Consider the following 23336-nt stretch of genomic DNA (forward strand, 5'->3'; position numbering starts at 1 on the left):
CTGCATGAGAACATTTTGTAGCATCTTTTAAAATCCTAATTATATTTTAAAAACTCGCAGTCCTCCAGATCTTCTGACCCTTCAGACTTACTAGCATTCCAGACCATCTGTAGTCATCACACACAAGAGGGTCCTTTTTACTGGTAACTTGGGACTGGTACCTGGTCTTTCAGTGCCCAAACCCCGCCTTTGGGTGGTGCTTAAAATATTTCCATCGACATATGTATATATACCTTTTTTTATGTCCTTTTTTCCCCTTGGAATGGATTATTTTTCTCACCAAACATTTCACAAACTGTGACGTCACTTCTGCTAAAAACAACCTCTTTTCATCATTCATGCAAGATTCAGTAGACATACTAGGCCGACCATTTGGCACGTGGTCAGCTTGGATGGAGGGAGGCACAGCATGTCATTTTCTAATCCAGGAGCATTGCATACTGTGGAGCTCATGCTTGACTTTTTTTTTTTTTTTTAATGAAACAAAAGAGGCTAAGATCCACTGCCATGCAGCTGAGGACATATCTCATATCTGGGTTCTGTCCAGAGAAGCCAGCGAGTTTGGGCTTTTACCCTATTTCTCTTGGGCATACGATTCTATGAAGACTTTGGCATAGCTTGGATAGGCAGATCTCATAACTAGGACAAAACTCAAAAGTCTGGTTAATCAAGGTAAGAATCATTAAAGGGGATATAATACTTGAGCTTCTAAAGCTACTATTACAAAAACAAATTGAGTCAGCCTTTAGGTAAAACTAACATATGAGAAAGGCACGATGCGTTCATTCATTATACATAAGTTTTCATTAGACAGTAAAATGTCAAACTTAATTAACCAAAAATGTTTTCTTCCTTTCCCTCTTTCTTTTCCTCCTTTCCTTTCTTCCTTCCTTCTTCCCTCCTCCCCTCCTTTCTTTTTTTTTTTTTTGGTTAGATGGATCACATTAAGCATATTAAAAAAGAAAAAACCCTTTAATTGGAAATTTTGCAATTGAAATGACTCATCTAATAGACCACGTGAATGTTTGTAGACATTGAAAAGTGCAATAAAACCAACTGCGCCCAGTCCCCCACGCGTTTCCTAAGTGCAGAGCAGGGGTGCCGGCTTCCGGTGTCAGGCAGTCTGCTCTCCCTCCTCTCCCCTCCCCTTCTTTCCTCCTTGCCCCCTGCCTTTCTCTTCCTATCGGCTGCAACCTAGTTCAGTGTAACATACTATCAACTCCAGCATGGACCTATGGAGACAGATCATAGCTGCAGTCAAACAAACTTCCTAAGTGGGAATGTGATACATAGTGAGAAATACTAGTAGAAACCCTGTCACCACCTTCAGGGGAAGTGGATTTCTTAAGTTTTTTCAGCTGAGAGTTTTTTCCTATGACTAGAGAATGCAGAGTGAAGAGAGGAGAGAGGAGGTGAGAGCACAGCCTTGCAGCGTTGACGAGAACAGTCCCATCGAGTGGCTCCCAGGAAGGCACCCCCCCCCACCCCATCTTCCATTTTCTGGGCTCATTTTTAAGGTGAAGCTCAAGGGCTCCTGAAACAACTTTTATGTACCTGGCTTTCCTAGGCTGGGGCTTGAACTCAGTGTTAAAAAAGCCGAGGAGCTCAGGCCTGGACAGCAGGGAGGCCAGCTTCATCCTCCCACACTGCATGCGGCCACTGTTGGGTCTACCCCGTGAAGCTGTTTCAGACTGTGTACCTTGGACTGAATTCTACATACATATATTTTGCTCCAGACTAAGATAAGGGTTCTAGTTGACTAGTTGCTGTGCTGCCTCAGTAGGACAGTGAGATTCCAGCTTTTACCCTCTGGAGAGGTCTTGACATAAGCGCCATAAGCCACTGCAAGAACTGGTCCAGGCGGCTGCTCCGCCAAGGGTCGCTCATGGCTTGACGGCGATGCTTCTCCTTCTCCGGCCAGCATAGACTTGGTCACCTGGAAGTTGGAAGATGAATGGGAAGTTAGAAAATGTCCTGTGGTCTGTGGGGACTTCCGCTTGGGTAATTACAGTAACTGTGACTACTACAAAACCGGCTTGAAAGATGAACTCTTTTGTAAGACTGTCAACTGATTGAAATTGATTACCCTATTTCATTACCAGCCTGGTTCTCCTCTTCCTCCCTGCATCGACACTCTTCTTCCTTTCTCCCTGGCTGTTCATTTGATAGGTACACAAAGTATGCTGTTGCCAGTGCCTGCCTTTCGTAGCTGGCATTTGCCTAAAATTTTCAGGCTTGCTCTGGAACACGTGGCCTGCTTCCCAGCACTCCAGGAACTGTGGCAAGTGAGGCTTACCTTTGTCTCCTTTTTCTCCCTTGTGTCCTCGAGGGCCGGGTGGCCCAGGCTGACCTGGTGGCCCAGCAGGGCCCCTCTCACCTAGGAGGACAGAAGGGGGCACGGCTAAGCGAGGCACAGTGCAGGACCTGAAGGAGCCGCACACATTCCCAGCACGGTGCTGGCAAGGGAGCTGCTTCCCACAAGAGGCAGTTGTTAACACGGGATCCTGGTGGCTGTTTCCTGCCACCACTTACCTTTGGGGCCAGGGATGCCCATCTCTCCCTTCTGCCCAGGGGGTCCTGGGATGGCTCCATACGCTGCAAGGGGGAAAAACTGGCCTTAGACGAGAGCTCATCCTGGAGCTTGGGTAGTGGTAGAATTTGGACTTGTAAGAAGAAAACGGTCCAGAATTTATCCGATTTTCAGCATCTCAAGTGTTAACAAGATTTTTGGGGAGACTGGTTTCTGTGGAGCAGACTACACGGCAAGTGAAGTGTTGGGAAAGTAATTGGGGCATGCCCTTACTTCTGAAAAAGTCCATGAGGTCCTCGGTCACGTTGCTGTAGGCGGAGAAGACTTTGCTGATGCCAGGGGGCCCCTGGGGCCCAGGCCGGCCTGGTGGGCCCCGCACAGTGTAGGCCATCCCTTGGAGCAGGCCCTGACCTGTAAAAACCAGAGTGGGTGGGCACAGGCAGCAGGGGTCACCCGGCACCCTCCTCACGGTGGGAGCGCGGTGCCCTCTGACTGTCTGGCTCCCATCCCAAGCTCTTCTGTGCAGCAGCGAGGGAAGAGTCTCCTTAGTCTCCCCTGTTGACAGGCACGTCTCGCCTCCGTGGGCTTGTTTCGCAGGCCTTTTACTGCATAGCTGTGCTGGTGAGCCGCCCGGGAAAGGGCTTCTTAGTCAACAGCCTTCCCTCAGCCCCACCAGAAAACCTTCATAGTCATATAGACTCCTCTGGGAAAACAAAGGACAAAGACCCCAGCATCTCTGTTCCCTGCAGCATAGGTTCCAGTCCCAACTGGGCCCCTTAAACTAAGCTTGTCTTCAGTCCCTGCCCGTCTGATTCCAGAACTGCTGTCCTACTGGATGTGGAGATGCTCACATGCTCCCGTAACCCCGCAGCGCTGAAGCCTACGTGTCCCCACTTACGCTGCAAGCTGTCAGACACCCGAAGGGCCAGCTCGTTGTAATCCAGACCTCCAGCAAAGCTGGCCCCGAAACCACCGTCACTGCCATACGTGCCGCCTTCTGCCGCTGCCCCATAGCCTCGGCCCCGGCCCGTGTCCAGGCCAAAGGCTCCCCCTTCGCCCAGGGAGCCTCCGCTTGCTCCTCCTATGCCCGTGGAGGAGCCGTAGGAAGAGGCCCGACCGAGAGAAGAGGAGCTGCCGCCCCGGCTGTAGGAGCTGTCCGTGGACACCAGGCGGCTGTCCCCGGGGGGACCCTGGGGCCCGGGAGGACCCGGCGGGCCGACGATGAAGCTGCGCACATCAGGACCTGTGGGGAAGAAGCGGCATTAGTGGGAGCCAGGTCTGGGGGAGAGAAAGAAGTGGGACTTGGGGGTGTTTCTCCCAGGGCCTCAGCACCCCTGAGCAGGATGTGAACTCGCACCGAGCGGGAGCATGTGGGCTGGGAGGAAGCCGGGCTTCCTCGACTGACCAGGGCGGCTTATGTGTTTGGCCTCCAGTTCCCTTCAAGCCCCGCTGGCTGCCCCTCTCACAGGGAGAAGCCTGGTCTGGGAGGGGATGGAGGAGGGAGAGTGACGTCGGGGACACGCACTTGCGAGGTAGCTGATCAGCTCACTCCGGAAGTTGTCGCTGTTTTCAGCTGCGTATGTCACCAGAGCTCCTGAGACACCCGGGGGCCCTCGAGGGCCTGGGGGGCCAGGGGGACCAGGAGGGCCCGGGATGGATGACAAGCCAGCAGCTGAGCAGGGGGCAAGAGAAAGAAAGATCAGGGATCCCCTGCCAGGACCGCGGAACTCCCAGCCTGGGCCCGTCTGGAAGGAGGCGGTGAGGGAGGCCCCCACACGCGTGTCCCGTCCTCCCCTGGGGTGACTGCTCCCCGCTGCTCTCCACCCCCAGTCCCGGGCCTCATTCAACCCAAATCATATCCCTTCCCCTCAGCCCTTCTGCCGCTGGGAGTTGGGGCTCCCGGCTGGGCACCTGGTCACCCGCTGGCCCCCGAGTTCTCTCGTGACTTGGACGCATGGTGTCCCCCCACTTCTCCCCCTGCCAGGGCTGAAAGCACCTCAACGTCAAGTGTGTCCCCCTCCAGGGCCCCAGAGCCCGGCCCTGTACCCGCTCTAGGAGGACTGGTGCCTGGGCTGAGCCCTCCACGGCTGCCCTGGCTCAGACCCGCGGGAGCCCTGGAGGTCAGGCTGCAGCCCTCGCCTGCCTCACTCCTTACTCTGCAGGTAGGACGAGAGGTCCTCCATGCTGATGCTGGACCACGCGCTGCCTGGGAGCCCTGGTGGCCCAGGGGGACCTGGGGGCCCAACAATGCCTCTGAATTCAGACCCTGAGACACCAAGGAAGAGCAAGGATCGGTCACAGCCTGGGCCAAGGAGCTCTGCCATCCACCCCGAAGCACTCGGTCAGATGGCCCTGCTCGGCCGTACCTTGGAGCAAGGAGAGGAGCTCCTCGTAGGATGTTCCCGGCAAGCCTGGGGGCCCTGGGGGGCCAGGAAGCCCAATGCTGACTCCGGAGCCTGAGGAACAAATCCCAAGTTGCGATGGATGCAGATCAGACAGGGAAGGGCAGATGGAAACACCGTGTCAGAGAGGAAGCCAGACAGAAACAACCTGAACAGAAGCGGAGGCTGGGATAGGGGCGAGAGGGGCAGCGGGAAGAGACTGGCAGAGGGTAACGCGGACACGAGACCCTGGGTAACGGCACCACGGAGGAGAGGCCCCAGGGCCCGGGACGAGTGCAGGTCCGAAGTGCCCACAGCCCTCCTCCTGCTGGGTGTGTGGGAGTGTGCGTGTGTGCATGTGTGTATAGAGAAGTGTGCGTGTGAGTCGTGTGCAGGACGGTGCCCGGGACACTCATTCTGGCTTCCCTCGCCCAGCTTCGTGACCTGCTCTGGAGCCACAGGTTTGAACAGCTCTGAAGCGGCCCCCCTCCCTCTGGGTTGGGTGCAGCCTGGCGGGAGAGGGCCAGGGGGCCATTTCCGGGATGTCCCGCCCTGCTGCCTGCCCTGCCACGGAGGCGGACACTCACTGGACATGTAGCTGAGGACGCGGCTGCTCAGCTCTGCATAGTCCAAAGACTGGAGGGACCAACCTCCACTGGCTCCTGGTGGCCCTGGGGGACCCCGAGGGCCCATCAGGTACTGCCGTAGATACTGACGCACGTCATCCCCTGAAAGGAGAGGAGGCGCCAGTATGGACCACACATCCAGCCTAACCTCCCCACAGACTGGCCCAAGTGACGTGTGAGCTGGGGGTTCTCAGACCCCCAGGGGGACATCATCAAGCTTCCGGGAGCTGAAGGGGCTCCTGCCCGGTTGCCTGGCCTTAGAGGGGAGAGCTGATGCCCCCTTTCCAGCTGGCTGCTGGGAGAGAGGAGGGAGTGGCTCCTTGTCCCAAGGGACCGCCAAGTGTGCCTGACAAGTGCGGCCAGGAGAGAGGGAAGGCACCCCACCCTCTAGCCCACCACAGCCGACTCACGCTGGAGCACAGCCAGGATGTCTTCAGAGGAGATGGAGGTGGAGGACGTGCTGACGCTGTACCCCGAAGCTGTGGGGAAGGAAACTGGTTACCCGCTTAGCTGGTACTGAAGCAACGCACTCATTACTCCAGAATCACAGACCCGGTCAACCAGCTGTTTCCGTTTGGGGGAAATGAATGCACGGGGGTGTTAGCAGGCCATTTATAATTTCTTATTTCTATATTTCTTAATCTGAACAAACCTTTTTTGAAGCTAGATTCGGCGGCCTGATTACCGTGAATTCAGCATTGAACATCACATTCAGAAAAAGGGCAAAGCAAACAGCAAATTAAGAGACGAGACTCCAGGAATAACCGTGGACCCTGGGAGGAAGGTGTCATTACAGCGGGTGGGGAGAGGCTTACTCTGTAAGTAGCTCACGACGAGGCTGGCCAGCTCTGAGTAGTTGAAAGTCTCACCCGTGATGGTGGTGACAGGCCCGGGGGGACCAGGTGGGCCTGGGGGACCCTGAACTCCAGATAGATAAGACCTGATACTGTCACCTGCCAACAAAGAAATAAAGCAAAGTCAGGCTTGTCCCCAAGAGAGCGTGTCCTCCCCACAGAGGTGACCTGAAGTACTTGATGAAATGCACCCACCCATCCCACACAGGGGCCAAGGCAGGGCCAGCAGGGAGCCTAGACTCCCCTTGCTATAGATGGAGAAACTGAGGCAGACTGTGCTGGGCCAGGTGGATCTCCATGGCTGTGGACTAACAAGACTCCAGTCAGCCACCCATTTGACAAAGCTCTGGTGCCCACATGTGTGGACATCACACCCTCACCTCCACAGCACATGGATGAGGTTGGGGGAGTGCACACCAGTGTGAAAGTGTGTGTGTGTGTGTACGCACGTGCATGTGGATGAGCATGTGGGTGTAAGAGCCTCTGCTGGGGTGAGGACAATCTATGTATCAATACGTGGACACACACACACACACACACACACACACACACACACACACACACACACGCTGCCCCACTCAGACGCCGGGCACTCACTCTGCATGTAGTCAGAGATGTACTGCTGAATCTCCAGGCCAGAGCTGCTGATGGAGCCTGGAGGCCCGGGGGGCCCTGGTGGGCCCTGCATGAACATGGTGCTCGATGACGATCCCCCTGCAGGAGAGAAAGCCTCTTGAGTTGGTCTCTCCACCCTGGGGTCCAACAAGGGAGCCCAGGCAATGCTTTTATAGTCTGAGGAGGGAGATTCTTTCTCAGTAGGAGAACTAAGACAGTGGCAAAGAGCTCCTAGGAGCTCTCCCAGGCCGAGCCCTCCCTTTCCTTCGGCAACCTGCTCACCGCCCACATGGCCTCCCTCGCCCCTGAACCCCTAGCTCCCAGGCTCTGTTCTCGCCATCATTCATCACCGGCGTTGCTAGTCATCTTTATCGTGCAGGCATCCTTCCCTCCCACCCCCGCTAACTTGTAACCTCCTTAAAGGCAGTTCAGAGATCCCAGCACGTGGAGAAAGTATCTCATCAACACTGAATCATGGATAAGTGAATGAATTAGTTAATTAATATCCTCACTGGCATGATCAGCCTCACTTGAAGAAAGAGAGAAGAACTTTGGGCACCTTTGGTTCTTACCTCGAGAGGGCCCACTGGGAATGCCGGGAGCCCCTGGGACTCCGGGATCACCTGGAATCCAAAACAAGCAGCTCTGTTTGCATCACCTCCTCCAGGAAGCCTCCCCTGGTTCCTCAAGTTCAACCACACTGTCAGCTGTGTCTCAACAACTGTCCCATGTTTCTCAGTCTCATTTCTGCAATGGTGTCACAGCTTCCCTGGGCAGAGACTGTATCCCCACACCCGTCCCTTTCTCCCTCCAGGCTCTCCTCTCTTCAGCCTCTTCTTCCTCCCAAGGCTGTAGCATCAGCAAGTACTCGCTGCCCTCTATTCGGGCTCTGGGAGCCAGCCTTGCTCCCACTCCTCCCCGCCTTCACTGACCTCTGTCACCCTTGGGTCCCTGAGGGCCGGGTGGGCCTGGCGGTCCTTGTAGGTTGAGTCCGAGAGAACTGGAGCCTGGAGGCCAACAACACAGGGCAGTCAGCCAGGTGGGGAGAGGCTCCGGCAGAGCCGGCAGCAGGGGGCTCAGCACTTACCTGAGGCTGAGAACCCTGGGAGGCCTCGCTCGCCTGAGGGACACAGCAGAGAGGGAACAGTCAGCTGTGCCGGCCTCCCTCTCCCCGTGCCCCAGCCCAAGACACCACCTCCCTCCCGAGGCTCCCCAAGATTCATGATGGCTGGGACAGCACCGGCCCTTGGGTAGTATCTAGAGCTGCCGCACAGACACACACACACACACACACACACACGCACGCACGCATGTAAGTTCTCAACCATCAGAGACACACTCTGATCTACCCTCATCTGGACCAAACTCAAGAAGCTCAGGGATCTTGGAAGGTCAGCCTTTGCCACTCCCACCCCTACCCCAGGTTTGTTTGATGCCAGTTCTACTGTACCTTGGTGTCCTCGGGGGCCTGGGGCACCTGGAGGAGAAGACAGTCATGAGACAGGTCCCACCCAGATGCTGTGACTGCAAGGGGCCCATGGGGAAGGGGTCGGGGCTCCAGGGCCCCTCGTGCCTCTCCTCCCATCAGGACAAGGCAGAGGCGGATATTCGTGGCGGAGCTTCCGACCACCCCCCACGCCCTGCTGCAGGCTGCTGAGCTCCTAATGGGATAGGGCAGGAGGGTGAAGGCCCGCTCATCCAGCCTCATCAGAACTCTCCCGGCCACCAGCTGGGTCAGCTGGGGTTCACACAGGCTCCTGCGCTCCCTAAGACACTGTGCTCACCTTGCTCTCCCTTGGGGCCTGGGGGGCCAGGTGGGCCTGGAGGGCCAGAGAAGAAGGTCTCTGTAGAGGAAAGAAATAGTTTTGAGTGTGGATGATAGATGGATGGATGGATGAATTTTCCACTACAGACAAGTTCTGGGCTAAAGTATGTTCTAAAGTTATTTCCATATGTTTCTATGTTATACTGTCAGCATTTATCTCATTTCATGAGCATGTGTCCTATCTACTTTATCAGAGCTGGGCTCCCTGAGGACAGGAACTAGGTCTCCCCAGTTGGCCCAGAAGCTTCCCAAAGGCAGATCTCCCCCAGGCTAGGCAACCAGGGATTCTCAGGGTGGCTGGATTGGCATCAGTTACCTTCTCTCCACGCAACAGGTAGCATGGAGTTTATGCAAACACACTCACGGTGGAAAGTCAGAAGGAGAAACATGGTGAGTAGGTCAGAAAGGCTGTGTGCCCATGACCATGGCATGTGCTGGGGCTGGGGCTGAGGTAGAGAACAGGAGCGACTTGACTCCCCAGCATTACCTGAGCTGGTCAGGAGAGATCCTGGTGGGCCTGGTGGGCCTGGCAAGCCTTCCCCTAGATAAGAGAGCACCCAAGACCTATTAATGCCAAGAGGTGGGCCAGGAACACTCTGCCCAGGAGCAGAAGTGACAGAGAAGCTCTTTCTTAAGAGCTGGCCCGGAAGAAGCCTGGGCTCTGGGTCCCATCGTCTCTCATCTCCCATTGCTTAGCTCTCACCTGCTGGGCCTCGGGGTCCTGGGGGTCCTGGAATGGATGGTCCTGTAGAAGAGGGTGAGGAAGAGGCAATGCTGAACCCAGGATCTTGGCTTCCTCACTAAGTGCCTTGAGCCCCCTGCCCCCAAGATTCCCCACCTTCCAAAGATCCCTGAGGTGCTCACCTGGTGGCCCAGGTGGTCCAGGTGGGCCTTGGGGACCTCGTAAATCAAGACCCTCTGTGGAAAGGAGAAACCAGAAATGAGCAAAAGCTGTCATGAGGCTGTCTCCGCCAGCCTCACCCCTCACCAGGATCCTCGGTGCTTGTGCTCACACCCACACACCAGGCCATGGGTCATGGGTCGTGGCACAGGACCCTCCAAGACCCCCTCTGCTAGAGATGCCTTTTGCTCAGAGGCAGGGCAGGGCTGAGTCGAGCTCCCTGGTGGCTGATGGGGGTGTGCAGTGATGATTAAGAGCATGGCTTCGGTGTCAGACAGCCTGAGTTCAAATCCTGCCTCATCACTGCCAGCTTGTGGGCAAGTTCTTGACCTTTCAGCCTCAGCTTCCTCCACTGTAAACCAGAGGCGCAAGATCTACATCACAAGGGCCTTGTGCAGACTCGGTGGGACGACAAGGCACAGCGCCTGGCACATGGTGACTGTTAGACCAGGGCTGGCGTTGTCTTTGCTGTTCAAGTGTCCAGGTGCCCAGGTGGGAGGCCCAGCGGCATCTCTGCCCGGGTTCTTTAAAGGACTCTGGGAACCGGAGGACCCAGGAGTCAGCGCTCCTAGGCCGGGCCTGTGGCTGAGAACCCAGGGACCCTCGTCGTTATTCATGGTGTGGGGGATTCAGGACTCCTCCAGTCACACTCACAGGGCTGGGTTCAGAGGCCTCATGTGACCCTGGTCCTCCTGGAATCCGGAGAGCCTCTCTGACAGCTGTGCCATCCCCTGTGACTCATCCTCCACAGCTGATAAAACCCCTGCTGTTCCTTCTCAGCGAGCACTGCGTTTCAGAGGAACTGGCCATCCTTACACTGGGGCTCACGATGACTCACTGGTGCAGCTGCTGCAGGCCCCAGTGCATGGCCACCTCTCCCACTCCCACCCCTGTGTCACCTGTCCCAGAGAACACGGTGGCACTCACGGGCGGAGAGGACCTCAGAGATGGAGCTGCTGCTGCCCATGAACGATTCACCAGGAAGTCCTGGCTCCCCTCGCGGGCCTGTGGGGAGGACACAGAGTTGGGGGACACCGCCTGCAGCTGTCAGTGCTTTCTCTCTGGAGCCGCCCACGTGCTCGGGGTGGGGCAGGGCCAAGCGGAGCTGACTGTGGGCGGGGCTGAGCTGACTGTGGGCGGGGCCAGAGTGTTGGCTGGGAACGAGACCCATCCCAGGAGGACCTGGAGTCCGTTTTTTGATATTTGGATAAGTTGCTGGACAGTGACACGATTCTCAGGATCTGGTCACCAGAGGCCTGAGGCCTGTGAAGATAGCTGAGCTTGATCCTGACCCAAGAGCCTCAATCTCCCTTTCGGGAGGATCCCTACCTTCTCAGAAGCATGGAAGAAGGTGGGAGGAGGTGTCTCCTCTGGCTACGGAGGCCTTGCCGGGGCCTTGGAGAAGAGCCTGGTGGCCCCTCACCTCCCTTCCCAACATGCACATCTCTCACTTAAAGATGGGGTGCAGGGCCACCCCAGGAAGGAAGCTCTCCACAGCCTACAGTCATGCGTTCTTTCAGGGTGTGACATACCTTGCTGTCCTGGGAGACCAGCTGGGCCAATGGGGCCTGGAAATGGGGTTGGGGAAGAAAAGGTTTTATCACACCTCTAGGGGCAGAGTTCTAGAAAGAACTGAAGAAAAGACAGGTGCCTGGGTACATTAAGTACCTTCCTCACAAGGCATGGAACAGTGGCCCAAAGAGGTCATCTTGCTTATTTGAAAGCAATAAGCAATTTGAGACCAGCCCTGTGGTCCATTCCAGTGAGAATTCCTCTGCCAGGCACTGGGGCCCCCGGGATGGGCAGGACTGCCCTCTCTGACACTGTCCTCCGATGGTTAGGGACTTCTAAACACCCCCAGTGTTCCCAGTCTCACTGGAGTTTATCAGGAGGGCAGGCCGATCCATACTTGCCTTGGTCATATTAAATAATGTATTTCATTTACACACAAACATTTTAAATAATTAAAAAATAGATATAAAAAAACAGGCATTTTGGATAAATAGAAAAAAGTATCACCCACAATTCTTTAACTTACAGGCATTTTGTTGTATTTCCTTCCAGCATTTTTTTATCTTATATAAATATAGTTGCAACTACAGAGCACACATTATTGAGTATTCTGCTCTTTTATTTAAAAAAAAATTTTTTATTGGAGTATAGCTGATTTACAACGTTGTGTTACCTGCCCTTTTAAATACCACTGTTATCTGCTAACAACTTTAAGTCTTCATATTTTTGTAGCCATCTCATTATTGTTGGACAATTTGGGGCTATTTGCTTCAAATAGATTCCTCGCACTTTTGTTGCTCTTGATGCATATTATCAAGTTGTTTTCCAAGAGGAAACAATTTGAGGACTGACTCTGACAAGTCAATACTTGTTCTGGAGGCAGAAGGACCTGGGCCGAACCCTGACTCTGCTATTTCTTATCCGTGTGACCTTAGGCGTGTCATTTACCTGCTCGAGCCTACAACGGTACTGCGGGGACCTAGTAAAGCAATGCCATGCAGGGCTTAGGATACGTGCTGGGGAGTGATTAGGGCTCACCAGGCTGTCTGGGAGGGGCTTTCTCAGCCCCTTCCTACTCTTCCCCGGGTTCCGGCCCGGGTTTCAGGATTTGAGCGAATGCTGCTATAGTCAGATGCAACCAAGGCCTGATGCTGATCTGGGGCAAAGCAAGAAAACAGACTGACCTGAGGCACCTGGAGGTCCTGGAGGTCCCATGGCTCCAGGAGGTCCCGGGGGACCTGGGACAGTGAGAGTCGATGATCCCTCTGAAAACAGAAGGCACGTTGAACGCTGAGCCCCACTCTCCTCGCTCAGAGGGGACCCAGGCCAGGCTGTGGGCCAGGTTGGGCCAGTATTAGGTCTGAAATCCCCCGACCCTCCTCACTTCTGACTGGAAGAGTTCAGCACTGCACCTTGCCCAAAGCACGGAGCCCGCGGACTTGCAGGGTGTTGAGGCAGAGCCAGGGCGGACGCCCTGTACACAGTGCAGGGTCTACCTACCTGAAGTCACGATCCTGCCTGGAGCTCCTGGTTCACCTGGGAGGGGAGGCAAAGGAGAGTGGTTATTCCCAGGATCAATTAGTGGCTCAATGAATCATTTTCAAGGCTTCTGATTGCATTTGAGACCCACTCCTGGGCTTCTAACCCTCAGGCTGAAGGCATTTTGATGAACTGGAGGGGAGCATACAGGATGCATTAAGCACCAATTTCTGCGCTGGAGACCCTGGAGGCTCGAGCATCAACCTTCTTGGCCCACATTAGCTTTTGGAAGAAGCTGGGACTCTGCGAAGGGGCTTCATTTGTGGATGTTGGAGAGTTTGCCTTGTGGTGAGGCCAGAATGAGCTGACTCAGGAGTCGTTCCCCCTCCCACACTCTATCTCCTCCCACACTGGGCACTGCAGGCTCTTACTAGGAATTGCTTTAGGTGCAAAAAGCACTGAGAGGTCAAAGAGCAGAGGCAGTGAGCCTGCGGGGTAGAGTCTGGTTCCCAGTGCCCCTCAGGTGCTAATTCCCTGGGACAGTAGTAGGTTCTACACAGAGTCAAGAGGGGGTTCTGTGGCCTGGGAAACTCCAAGTCATGTAAAGGTTAACAGATCTCTTCTCTGCCTTGTGTCTTAGAGGGTTGAAAATGCGAATGTGCATGGAGGACTTCCAAGAAGGGAATGTCAGATTCACACTTTCCCAAGGCTGTCGCGATGGAAATCCACATTCTGCAGAACCAAGTGAGTGAAGTAGAGGATGGAAAAACCCTTGACTGGAGATTCTTCTGGGACCTTTCTGTCATTTCCCAAGGCCTGTGGGCAATTCAGTCATCCCCACGCTGAGGGGTGATACTGATTTCTCCCTTTGGGGAAGCTTGTAATCTGCCAGCCCCTCGAGGTCAAGGCCAAGAGAAAGCGCTTGACTTTCTTTTTGTTGGAACACAATCCAGTGTCAGGTACAATGTCCACCTCTGTGCACGCTGGACAGAAAGTCACAGGCCCTGGAGAAGGGCAGGGTGTCTCTCCTCGAGAATCCCCAAGCCTCTGATCTTTTACTAAAGATGCCATCAATCCATGAGCAGATCTGTGGACCCAGAGATGTGTCTGCTTGGGATGTTCTTGAAAGAACTCCTTGGCCCAACCCGTTGTTAGCCATAGTTTCTGGAAAGCAGGTCCCCCCCCAAGGTGACAGTGACAGAGGGCAGCTCCAGCGAACATCAGGGTTCAGGAACGTGGGGTCACAGGGACAGAAGGAGAAGGACCGTCCCTGAGCAGCCCCTTTCCTGGACTGGCTCAGGGTTGGGGTCTGATGGCCCAGAACCAGATGCGAATGTCGCCCTACATGTAAGGGTCTGAGTCCTGAGGATGCCCCTCTGAGAACTCTGACTTTGGCCTCTTAGTAACATCTGAGAGGCTCCTCCCTGCCTGCATCAAAGCCCCCTCTCAGAAAGGGGGTGGCAGTGTCCCCGTTACACTGAGGCCTGTGTGGACCATAACACTTGTCCCAGGGAAGAGGCACATCATGGGGGGACCACGCCTAAGTGAGGGGACAGAGCATCGTGGGGGGCATTACAGAGTCAGCGGTGGGGACAGCACCCTTGCAGATCCTCCTCCATCGAGGGCTTGGACACAACCAGGCACCAAAGCGAGGCTCTGGATTGTGGGGGGAAGGGTGGGGCTTGAGGACTCAGGGCTTAATTGGTCAGAAGAATCCCTGGCTCCCCAGCCTCACAGCCTTCCACTGAAGCCACTAGATGCCACTATTGATCCAGGCTCTGGCCACAGAGGGACCTCCCTCCTGCCAATGCCTCCCCTCCTGCCAAAATGACCAGTGACTGTCTAATTTGGAAAATCACTTACCTTTAGCCCCTGGTCGGCCGGGGGTCCCAGGAAGTCCTGGTGTGATTGAAAACAAGTCAGTCAGGATGATTGAGGGCCAGCAATTCCAGACCCCCTGTGGTAGCACCTGGTGCTCTGTCACTGGCAAGGCCACAACTGCTGACTGAAACCTGCAGACCCACCTGGCTCAACCTTCCACCTTAGCCCAGCTCCCTTGAGGGAGCCTCTTGCTCTGAGCCCTTCTCCCTCTCTAGGAAATGGAGCAACAGCTGGGCTGGAGGCAGAGGCTCACAGGTCCAGCTTTGGGGGATCCCAGTCCCTCTGGGTGATGAGTCCCCTGCAGCCTGCAAAGCGGCCATTGTAACCCACCGTCCCTGCAGCCTGGGGGAGTAGGGGCTGGGCTTCCTGTATCTGATGCAACACCCCCTCTTGCTTTTGTCCACAACTCCACCAGGGAGCATTTGAAAGATATCCCTGTGCACTCAACTGTTGAGGGGTGATGCTGTTTGATTTTATTTTCCATCTTTGCCTAATTTCCTTTAGGAGTTGGGGCTGGTGTGGTGACAGCTTCTCAAATCCAAGTGGGTGCACACTGTCCAACTATCGGACAGGCTTTGACACTGAGACTGTCCCAGGGAGGCTGGGCCCTTCTGCATGAGATGAGTGCCCACTCCCTACCGTGCCACAGGGGATGTGGGCCTCTGTGGGGCTAATGGGACTCCTGGGCCTGGAGCCTCCTCTTGGGGGTCCCTGCACCAAAGGGGAGCAGGCTCAGGCAGACAGCATTCACACGTGATCTAACCTCATCTCTCCTAGAATGGCTTTCTAGATTGTTCTGTGCATATTTGTCCTTCCTAAGGTGTTTCTCAAGACTCACATCAAAATGACCTAAACCCATTTTTGCTGGGGGAGTGAGGGAAGGAGAGGAAGTACTAAGGTGACTGGAGACGCATCTGCTGAATGCCGGGATTGGGAGGCTTGGCGGCGGCATTTGAAGTGGCAGTGACCCGATGACTCACCCTGAGGTCCTTGGGGTCCTGTGAGACCTACGGAGAGTAGAAGACATGAGAGGAGAGTTGAAGGGCGGAGGAGCCGACCCCTCAGCAGCAGGAGCGGGCGGAAGGGATTGGTGGGTGCAGGAGGACGAACCCCGTGTCTGGGGCAGCCGGACTCCAGGGTCCCCGCAGCCCTGGATGAGAGCAGTTTTCTGACTCACTGCTCCATCAGGGGATGGTTCTTAGCCCATTTGGGCTCAAGACCCTTTGGCGTCTGAGAGCTACAAACCCCAAAAGTTCACACACTCACTGACCCCTAATGCTGCCCCCAGGCTCCCTCCTGGGTGCTCTCCATCTGTGCGCCCACCAAAGGAGCCCAGAGGCCCCCTGTTCCTCATCGGCCCCTGAGGATTGCCACCTTGTCCTCCCGGCTTTCTTGGCTTGTTTTGATTTGTTCCTCCTGCAGCCCTGAGGATCTTGCTCCTGCTGGGCCTTTGGTGGAGACCCTAACAACGGCTTATCTCCCCAGGCTGGTGGCTATTGGCGAGGGTCCAGGCACGGCCCAAGGGGGTCCACAGGGGACCCAGACACTGAGGTGGTGATAAACTGCCATTTTTAGGAGACTCCTTGCCCCTTTCTAGAACTCCTTGCTTTCAGTGTTGATCTCTCTTTTCCAAGTTGCCAGACTTGGTGACTCAGGTGTCAGGACTCACAGCCGCTGTGCCCGGCTCTAGCCAGCAGCTGTGGCATTTTCCTAATGAGCTGCTAGAGGAAAATGGATTAAGGAAGGTACATACACACACACACACACACACACACACACACACAGCATGGCCAGCACCCACTTCCCACTCTGTTACCTGGCTTTCCTGGGTCTCCAGAAGGTCCTGGTAAGCCCCGGATTCCGGGCATCCCTGGAAGACCTTGTTCCCCTAGAGAAAGCATGACCAACGTGGAAACGTTTGCCTTTTAGGCAAGCTGACCAGCCAACGCATCGGAGCCAATGGTCTCTTGGGGTTTTACTGAGTAACTTGCTGGCAGGTGGAAGGGAGGAGGGGGATGAGACCGGGACCTTGCACACCTCCCTGTGATGTACGCCCTCTGGCCTTGTGATCGGGGGGCGGGAGGCTGGGGGCTGAGCGCTGGGACGTGAGCAGGGGGGGCAGTGGTGGGCCGGGGGAGTGAGGAGAGCAGCTGAGTGACCAACCTCTTGGGCCTTGGTGTCCGTCGGGGCCAGCTTGTCCTAGGAAAGCAGATGCAAGTTCATCAGTGACTCTGGGAGCTACTCTGGGACTCCCTCCCTCCACTGCGTTATAGCCTCACAAGCTGTCTCCTAGGTGGGGCACCCATGCATCCCTTCCTGCAGCCATCAGACGTGGAAGAAGCCCTGTCGTTGTCACACCTGCAGGGTGCAGCTTTCCTGCCCTCTCCTCCTAAACCAGTAATGCCTCTTCTCCTGCTGAGAACTGTTCCACGGCCCCCACTGCATCTCCCGCATCGATGGCACAGGACTCGCACACACCAGATGCTCAATACACGTCAGCCTCATTTGGTCCAGGTCCTGGAGGTCAAGATTCTCCAAGATCTTGTCTCCTCTGCTGTAGGCATCACCCTAACCTCCGTCCACAGTGATGTCCTTCTGGGGCCAGCTCTTCCCACCTGCTTTTTCCCACCTCTTTGTCTTTCCTCACTCATGTCTCTGCGTGGCATTTTCTAAATTGATGTGATTAAAATCTTCTTTACTTTTTAAAACCATCTGAAAAGGCATCTCCTTCATCCTTCCGGTTGGAAGAAACTTCTCTCTCTACTGTTTCCGCATAGCACCCTGTACCTTTCATGGCCCTTGTCATCTCACACAAGCTTTATCTCCCCTCGAGGGAGGTAAAGCATCTTACTCGCCCAGCACAGCATCCTGCACACCATCAGCGCTTCCTAACACTTTGTTAATGAATGAGATCATGAATGCACCACATCTCCATTGGTGGGGCTTAGACCCTTCTGGGATGTGGTGTCAAATGCCTGGCCCCGTGGGGGGTCTTTAGCCAGCTTCCTTGTCCTGGCTGACAGGTCCCTCAGTAAGGGTCAGCCAAAGGGCTGAACCCTGGAGTATCAGGGCTGTGCCTGGAATTCTGTGGGTTCCAAAGAACCTCAGCCCTTGTTTCTCCTCCCCAAGGGCCTGAGGGTCTTAGAGGCAGGAACCGGGGCAGATGGACCATATCCTGCCAAGCCCCTCCAGAGCAGTAAGAAACTGTTAGAGACAGCAGCAGCTCTCTGAGCCCCAAGAGGGATGCCCAGATCCAGGAACAGCCTGTAAATGGAGCCTCTACCAGGGGTGGGTAGATTAGAGAATGGGAGATGCAGCTCTAGGAGAATCTCAACTCTAGGGCCATGATGATGACTGTGGCGGGGCAGACCCATGATGTCTGCTGCTGTGAGACACTCACCCATTGCTCCTTTAGGCCCGGGCTCGCCCACAGCACCAGGTAAACCTTTCAAGCCGGGCTCGCCTGCAAAGGAAATGGACTAGGTGTTTGGAGGAGCTTGACAGTGGTAGAACACTCCACCCTCCCGGCCACCCCCAAGCCTGCCACCTCCCCAACCAGAGGAGCTTGGTGTGCCAAGCAGAGGCTGGAGACACAGCGTCAGCTTTGATTCTAAAGTCAGGCCTCCCACCCCCGGCAGTAGGCACGGACTGGCCCAGAGGCCACGCCTGGTCTGAAGGGGCCTGTGTATGAGTCTTATTTCCTTGGCAACAAAAAGCTGGCCCTTGTAGCCAAAGCACTAGTACTGTCAAATTCTTTTTAATCATGCAAGTTGGCAGGAGGTAAGTGGATACAAGTAGGGCAAACTTTCTGCCACTTAGGGAAGAGCTTAATTTTCCCAACTCAATTCTTCAAAAGAATCAGAGATAATCATAAGCTCCCTTTTCTGCCCCAAACATTTACTGTCTGGACCATACATGTTGGTGCTGGCTTATACTCCATTCAGTGCTTTATTTTATCTTGTTCTGCTTTTTTCTAGATTGCAAGTCCCCTGAAGGTTTTAGACAGAGATTCTGTCTCCTACTTCTGTATTTTTCCCCCCCATCTCCAGTACCCAATGGATTTACAAAAAGTCTTTAGTGGATCACAGTAGATTCCTGTGTGGGACTGACCTGTGAGGCCTCGGGGTCCTTTCTCACCCTGGTCACCTAAAATAAAAATGGGGCAGGGGTGGGGGGTGGAGGAAACAAGCATCAGTCATGAGCAAGGAAAAGAACCTCACCCAGTAAGAGGGACCCCGGGCTGCAGAACGGTTCCCACTGCACCTGTAAGCTGCTGTCAGCTGAGTGTTGGCAAGAACTCAGCATTAACAAAGCCCAAAAGGCACACTAGATAGATCTCTTCTGGGTCAGGGCCCACCCACAAACTGACCCAGGCCCTGCTGTCACACCAGTGGGTGCTGTGGGCAAGAGGGGGACCACACTAGAGGGGAGAAGCCTCAGTGCTGCATCGATGCCACCCCGAGGGCCACCCCGAGCATTGTGACGCTGGTACTGTTTCTCCTCTTTGTGCCTCAGTTTCCCTGAGGTTCGACTAGAATCTCAGATCCCTCCCAGCCCCAGGGTCCAGGAGCCAAGTCATATGGGTTTTTGGACACTGGGACAGGGGTCACATCTGGGTTCCCAGGAGTCGGCAGGCTGTGGTGTTGTCCGGGCAGCAGCAGGAGAAGCATACCTTTGGGTCCTGGTGGTCCCATAGGTCCTTTGTCACCTGATAAGGAAATGGACACCTTAGTGTAAAGAGCCTTGGTAGGGACGACCAACAAGGGGCAGAGTCTGTGTCTGAAGACAGGCTCCTCCACAGTCCTGACTGCCCCTTCCCCTCATGCACCTGTTGGCCTGCACAGGCTGTTGGCATGTCCACCAAACCCTGTCCCCCCAGACCTCCTCCTTTTTTTTTGGCTGTACCACACAGCATGTGGGATCTTAGTTCTCTGACCAGGGTTTGACCCGTGCCCCCTGCGTTGGAAGCATGGAGTCTTAACGACTAGACAGCCAGGGAAGTCCCCCAGACCTCCTTCTTAAGTGAGTGGCATCTACAAGGTGATGTCCCCTCCCTCTAACCCCTTCCCCCAGCTTACCTTTGATGCCAGGGAGTCCCACTTCACCTCGGAGACCTTGGCGACCTACAGAGCCTGCACACAGAGGAAACCACATGGGTGGATGAGTGTCCCCAGCTTTGGAAGGGATGGACATGCACACGGCACACATACACACAACACGTACACACACCTATTTGGCACACAAATGTACACACACACATAGGCATACACACTCCCTGGAGTAAAAGTCAAGGGCTGCTGTTCACAGACTCCTCCCCATGTCCCTGCTACATCGTCCTGGTGCAGGTTCCTTGTCCCTGAGATTACCAGGCCCGGGGATGAGGACCCCTCATGGGACCCTGGCAGAGACGTTGGCCTGCGTCACAGAGTGGGCTGCAGCTCAAGACTCCCAGGACAGCGGGACAAGCTCTGGCCCACAGGGGACCAGGTGAGGCAGGCGCTTTGCTCAGATCAAGGCAGGCTGGGAGCTGCCTGCTGCTGAAGCTGCTGGAGGGCCTCGTGCCCCAAGTCAGGTCAGAACAGATCTCAGGGGACCCATCGGTACCAGCCTCAGCCGCAGGCGACACACGTGCAGATGTGCGTTTTGTGTCTCTTATAGGCTCTCTTTATAATTGCTTCATTTGCTTAAAAATGTTTGTTTCTCCATTTAACATCCCTCTCTTTTCCCCAGAAATAGCATCTATTTATGAGAAGAAGGCTACTGACCTGGGGGACCCTGTGGGCCAGGAAGACCGCTAGAACCTGAGGAGGACAACACGACAACGATGATCAGATGGGTCGGGTACAGGCCAGGAACACTGACCCCATGGTGAGTGGCAGGTGGAAGGGGTGGGGCACGCACCCCCAGATGAGGGCTGGACCCCAGAGCCAGTGGGTCCAGGAGTGATCCCAGTGCAAAGTCCTCCTTAGGCAGGAAACTGTAGCTGCTGGGATCAAGAGACCCTTTGCTCCTTCACGGTCAAACATTTGAGCTGGGGTAGGGGCAGGGGCAGGGAGGAGAGTGGACCAGATGGGCATCACACTGTGAGAAGGCCCCATTTGCCTGGCTTGTCCAGACATATTGCTCTCAAACGTTTGCATCTCGGCCCTAGCCAGCAAGGAAATTGTCTGACTTCTGATTTCCAGATCCATCCCCCCACTTAGGGGCCACATAACAGGGCCATCAAAGAGAGATGGAGGGTTTTCCTGGTGGCGCAGTGGTTGAGAGTCCGCCTGCCGATGCAGGGGACACGGGTTCGTGCCCCGGTCCGGGAGGATCCCACATGCCGCGGAGCGGCTGGGCCTGTGAGCCATGGCCACTGAGCCTGCGCGTCCGGAGCCTGTGCTCCGCAACGGGAGAGGCCACAGCAGTGAGAGGCCCGCGTACCGGAAAAAAATACAAAAAGAGAGATGGAAACGTGACTCCCAAATCCACCACAGAGCCAAAAATACAGCCCCGATCCTGATGCCCAGGGATTTCTTTGTGGGGGGACCCTCTGTGGGCCCGTCGACCCCACACAGGCCTGGGACCGTGGGTTAGGACCATCTGGGATCCCAGTGCCTGGATCTCTGAGATCCATCCTGGTTGTGGCAAACTTGGGTACCGTCTGGGTACCTGACTTACCTTTGGGACCCACAGAACCTGGGACACCAGGTGGGCCTTGAATGCCCGGTTGACCAGCATCCCCTGGGGAGAAATAAGCACTTTGAGAGAGTACCGCAGTTTGGTTGCCCACCCAGCCCAGTGGTGTCGTTTGCAGGGTGAGGGAACGCTTCCCACCCTGCCGGTGGTCTCTGATCCACTGGGGCCTCCATGAGGCCAAGAATCAGTTTCTACCTCCAGAGTCTATATTCCATGAAGTCTGGCACTCAGTAGGTGCTCAATAAGTATTTGTTGCCTGGTTGAGCAATATTTTTAAGAGAGAGTGAATCTTTTGGCCTTGAGAGGATTTCTGGTGTCTGTGCTTCATTTCCCCTGATGAAAGCAGGCTCACGGTTAAGTATCTAATGCAACATCTTCCCAGCTCCCTCCAGGGCTGGACTTGTGTCTGAAGCTTTCCCCGCCTCCTTCCAGTCATGAGAGGCTCCAGGACAGGCACGCCACTCTGCCTTCCTTCAGGCCCTGCCCTGAGCTCTCCACCTCAGCCCTGACTCGTCCCCACCCCCTCCCGGGAAGATCATTTCTCCCTGTGACCACGTTCTGTGGACTCAGACTGCAGGGGTCTTAGCCCCAGGCTTGAACGCACAGCACAGCCCACGCCCCCTCATTAGACCACAGTCTCTTCAGGGCCCAGCACAGCCCCTGGCTCAAGGCAGGTGCTCAGCTAATGCTAGTAAAAGACAGAGGGAGGGAGAATGATGTAAGAAGGAAGTGTGGACGCAGCTAACCCTCCTGGTGAAGGAATCACCTCTTACCTCTGTCTCCTTTCTCTCCAAACCCAGGAGGCCCTGGTTCACCGCGAGGCCCCATGGGGCCTTCTCGCCCTCTCTGGCCCATGGGTCCCTCCATGCCAGGCTCTCCTAAAGACAGGAATGTCCATCTCAGTTAGGGCTGCGAAGGACGCCCCAGGCAGCACCTCGCTGGCGGGACACCTGCCTGGAGCGTCCACACCCAACTCCCTACCTCTCTCTCTCTCCTGTAGCCCAGACTCAAAGCAGAAGCCAGAGAGTTTGAAAAGGCAAGTGGATCGTGTCCCATTTCTGCCCCAACCTGCAAATGGCTTCTCTACTCACTGAACCCTCGCAAGGCCTCCAAGGTCCCTCCCTCTCGACTCTCTGCCTTCTTAGTGGGCTCCAGCACCCGCCCCCATTCCTCCTGTTCCCCCCCAAGCTCCTGGACCCACGGGCACACGCTTGCCCCAGGGCGTGTAGCTGCTCCCTCTGCCTGGAGGGTTCCCCCAGATCTCCTCAGGCCTGGCTCTCGCCCCACTTTCACTTCTTTGCTCAAATGGCACCTTCTCATTAAGGCCTTCCCTGCCGGCCCTATTTTCAATTACCCCTGAGCCCTCCCAAGGCTCCACTGGGCTCTGTGTTCCCATTTCACGAGCCACTTCCTCCCTCTATGTACTTCACTTATTTATCATGTCTATTGTTTATCTCCACCCAAAAGTAGGCAGGGGTTTTGTTTTGTTCACCACACCTCCCCAGCACCTAAAACAGGGTCTGGCACACAGCAGGCACTTAAGGAACATTTACTGAATGAATGAATGAATGAATGAATGAGGGAATGAGGGAATAAGTGAACAGAAAAGCGGTTCTCACCCACGCTGCCTTTTTGTCCCTTTGGTCCCTCCGGACCTTGGTGGCCCAAGGGCCCAGGGATACCTGTGGACACACAAGAATAGCTCAGCCCTGCTTTCCTCCCAAACCCCAGGAGCAAGGACCGGGCAGCCTTCAACCTCAGCAGAACCATCAGAGGCTACGCACCTGGAGTCCCAGGGAACCCTCGATCTCCTGTGGGAACAGAGAGAAAAAAGTCAGCCAGAGGACTCAGGCCGGTCACCTAAGGAGCCACCAGTGCAATTCAGGTGGGATCGCCAAATTTAGCAAGTAAAAATACGGGACTCTCAGTTAAGTTTGAATTGCAGGAAAACATTGAATAAACTTTTACTTATAGTGACGAGTGATTTAGTGTTTATATGTAATTCACATTTGACTGGGCATCCTATATTATAGTCAGGAGGGGTGTGGGAC

At 55.2% G+C, this 23336-nt stretch overlaps 1 protein-coding gene across 1 annotated transcript in view; it reads right to left on the minus strand.

The window, feature by feature from the left end:
• Nucleotides 1-110: 110 nt before the first annotated feature.
• COL17A1 (collagen type XVII alpha 1 chain) overlaps nucleotides 111-23336 on the minus strand; it is a 52327-nt gene continuing 29101 nt past the window's right edge. The window contains exons 21-57 of the mRNA XM_029245102.1: nucleotides 23070-23096; nucleotides 22905-22967; nucleotides 22059-22163; nucleotides 21268-21330; nucleotides 20370-20405; nucleotides 19683-19736; nucleotides 19277-19312; nucleotides 18715-18750; nucleotides 18005-18067; nucleotides 16768-16803; nucleotides 16421-16492; nucleotides 15585-15611; nucleotides 14587-14622; nucleotides 12745-12780; nucleotides 12429-12509; nucleotides 11265-11300; nucleotides 10660-10737; nucleotides 9696-9749; nucleotides 9535-9576; nucleotides 9319-9372; nucleotides 8791-8850; nucleotides 8457-8483; nucleotides 8094-8126; nucleotides 7939-8013; nucleotides 7579-7629; nucleotides 6989-7105; nucleotides 6353-6490; nucleotides 5948-6016; nucleotides 5499-5639; nucleotides 4897-4986; nucleotides 4686-4796; nucleotides 4056-4202; nucleotides 3429-3773; nucleotides 2804-2941; nucleotides 2533-2595; nucleotides 2297-2377; nucleotides 111-1936 (exon numbers count right to left, since the gene is read on the minus strand). Coding sequence (XP_029100935.1) covers nucleotides 1884-1936; nucleotides 2297-2377; nucleotides 2533-2595; nucleotides 2804-2941; nucleotides 3429-3773; nucleotides 4056-4202; nucleotides 4686-4796; nucleotides 4897-4986; nucleotides 5499-5639; nucleotides 5948-6016; nucleotides 6353-6490; nucleotides 6989-7105; nucleotides 7579-7629; nucleotides 7939-8013; nucleotides 8094-8126; nucleotides 8457-8483; nucleotides 8791-8850; nucleotides 9319-9372; nucleotides 9535-9576; nucleotides 9696-9749; nucleotides 10660-10737; nucleotides 11265-11300; nucleotides 12429-12509; nucleotides 12745-12780; nucleotides 14587-14622; nucleotides 15585-15611; nucleotides 16421-16492; nucleotides 16768-16803; nucleotides 18005-18067; nucleotides 18715-18750; nucleotides 19277-19312; nucleotides 19683-19736; nucleotides 20370-20405; nucleotides 21268-21330; nucleotides 22059-22163; nucleotides 22905-22967; nucleotides 23070-23096 — 2774 coding nt within the window. The 3' untranslated portion in view covers nucleotides 111-1883. The remainder of the gene's footprint in view (nucleotides 1937-2296; nucleotides 2378-2532; nucleotides 2596-2803; nucleotides 2942-3428; nucleotides 3774-4055; nucleotides 4203-4685; nucleotides 4797-4896; nucleotides 4987-5498; nucleotides 5640-5947; nucleotides 6017-6352; nucleotides 6491-6988; nucleotides 7106-7578; nucleotides 7630-7938; nucleotides 8014-8093; nucleotides 8127-8456; nucleotides 8484-8790; nucleotides 8851-9318; nucleotides 9373-9534; nucleotides 9577-9695; nucleotides 9750-10659; nucleotides 10738-11264; nucleotides 11301-12428; nucleotides 12510-12744; nucleotides 12781-14586; nucleotides 14623-15584; nucleotides 15612-16420; nucleotides 16493-16767; nucleotides 16804-18004; nucleotides 18068-18714; nucleotides 18751-19276; nucleotides 19313-19682; nucleotides 19737-20369; nucleotides 20406-21267; nucleotides 21331-22058; nucleotides 22164-22904; nucleotides 22968-23069; nucleotides 23097-23336) is intronic.

This window comes from Monodon monoceros, unplaced genomic scaffold (assembly GCF_005190385.1).
Source record: "Monodon monoceros isolate NGI ecotype Baffin Bay Population unplaced genomic scaffold, NGI_Narwhal_1 Super_Scaffold_4, whole genome shotgun sequence".
Taxonomy (NCBI): Eukaryota; Metazoa; Chordata; class Mammalia; order Artiodactyla; family Monodontidae; genus Monodon; species Monodon monoceros.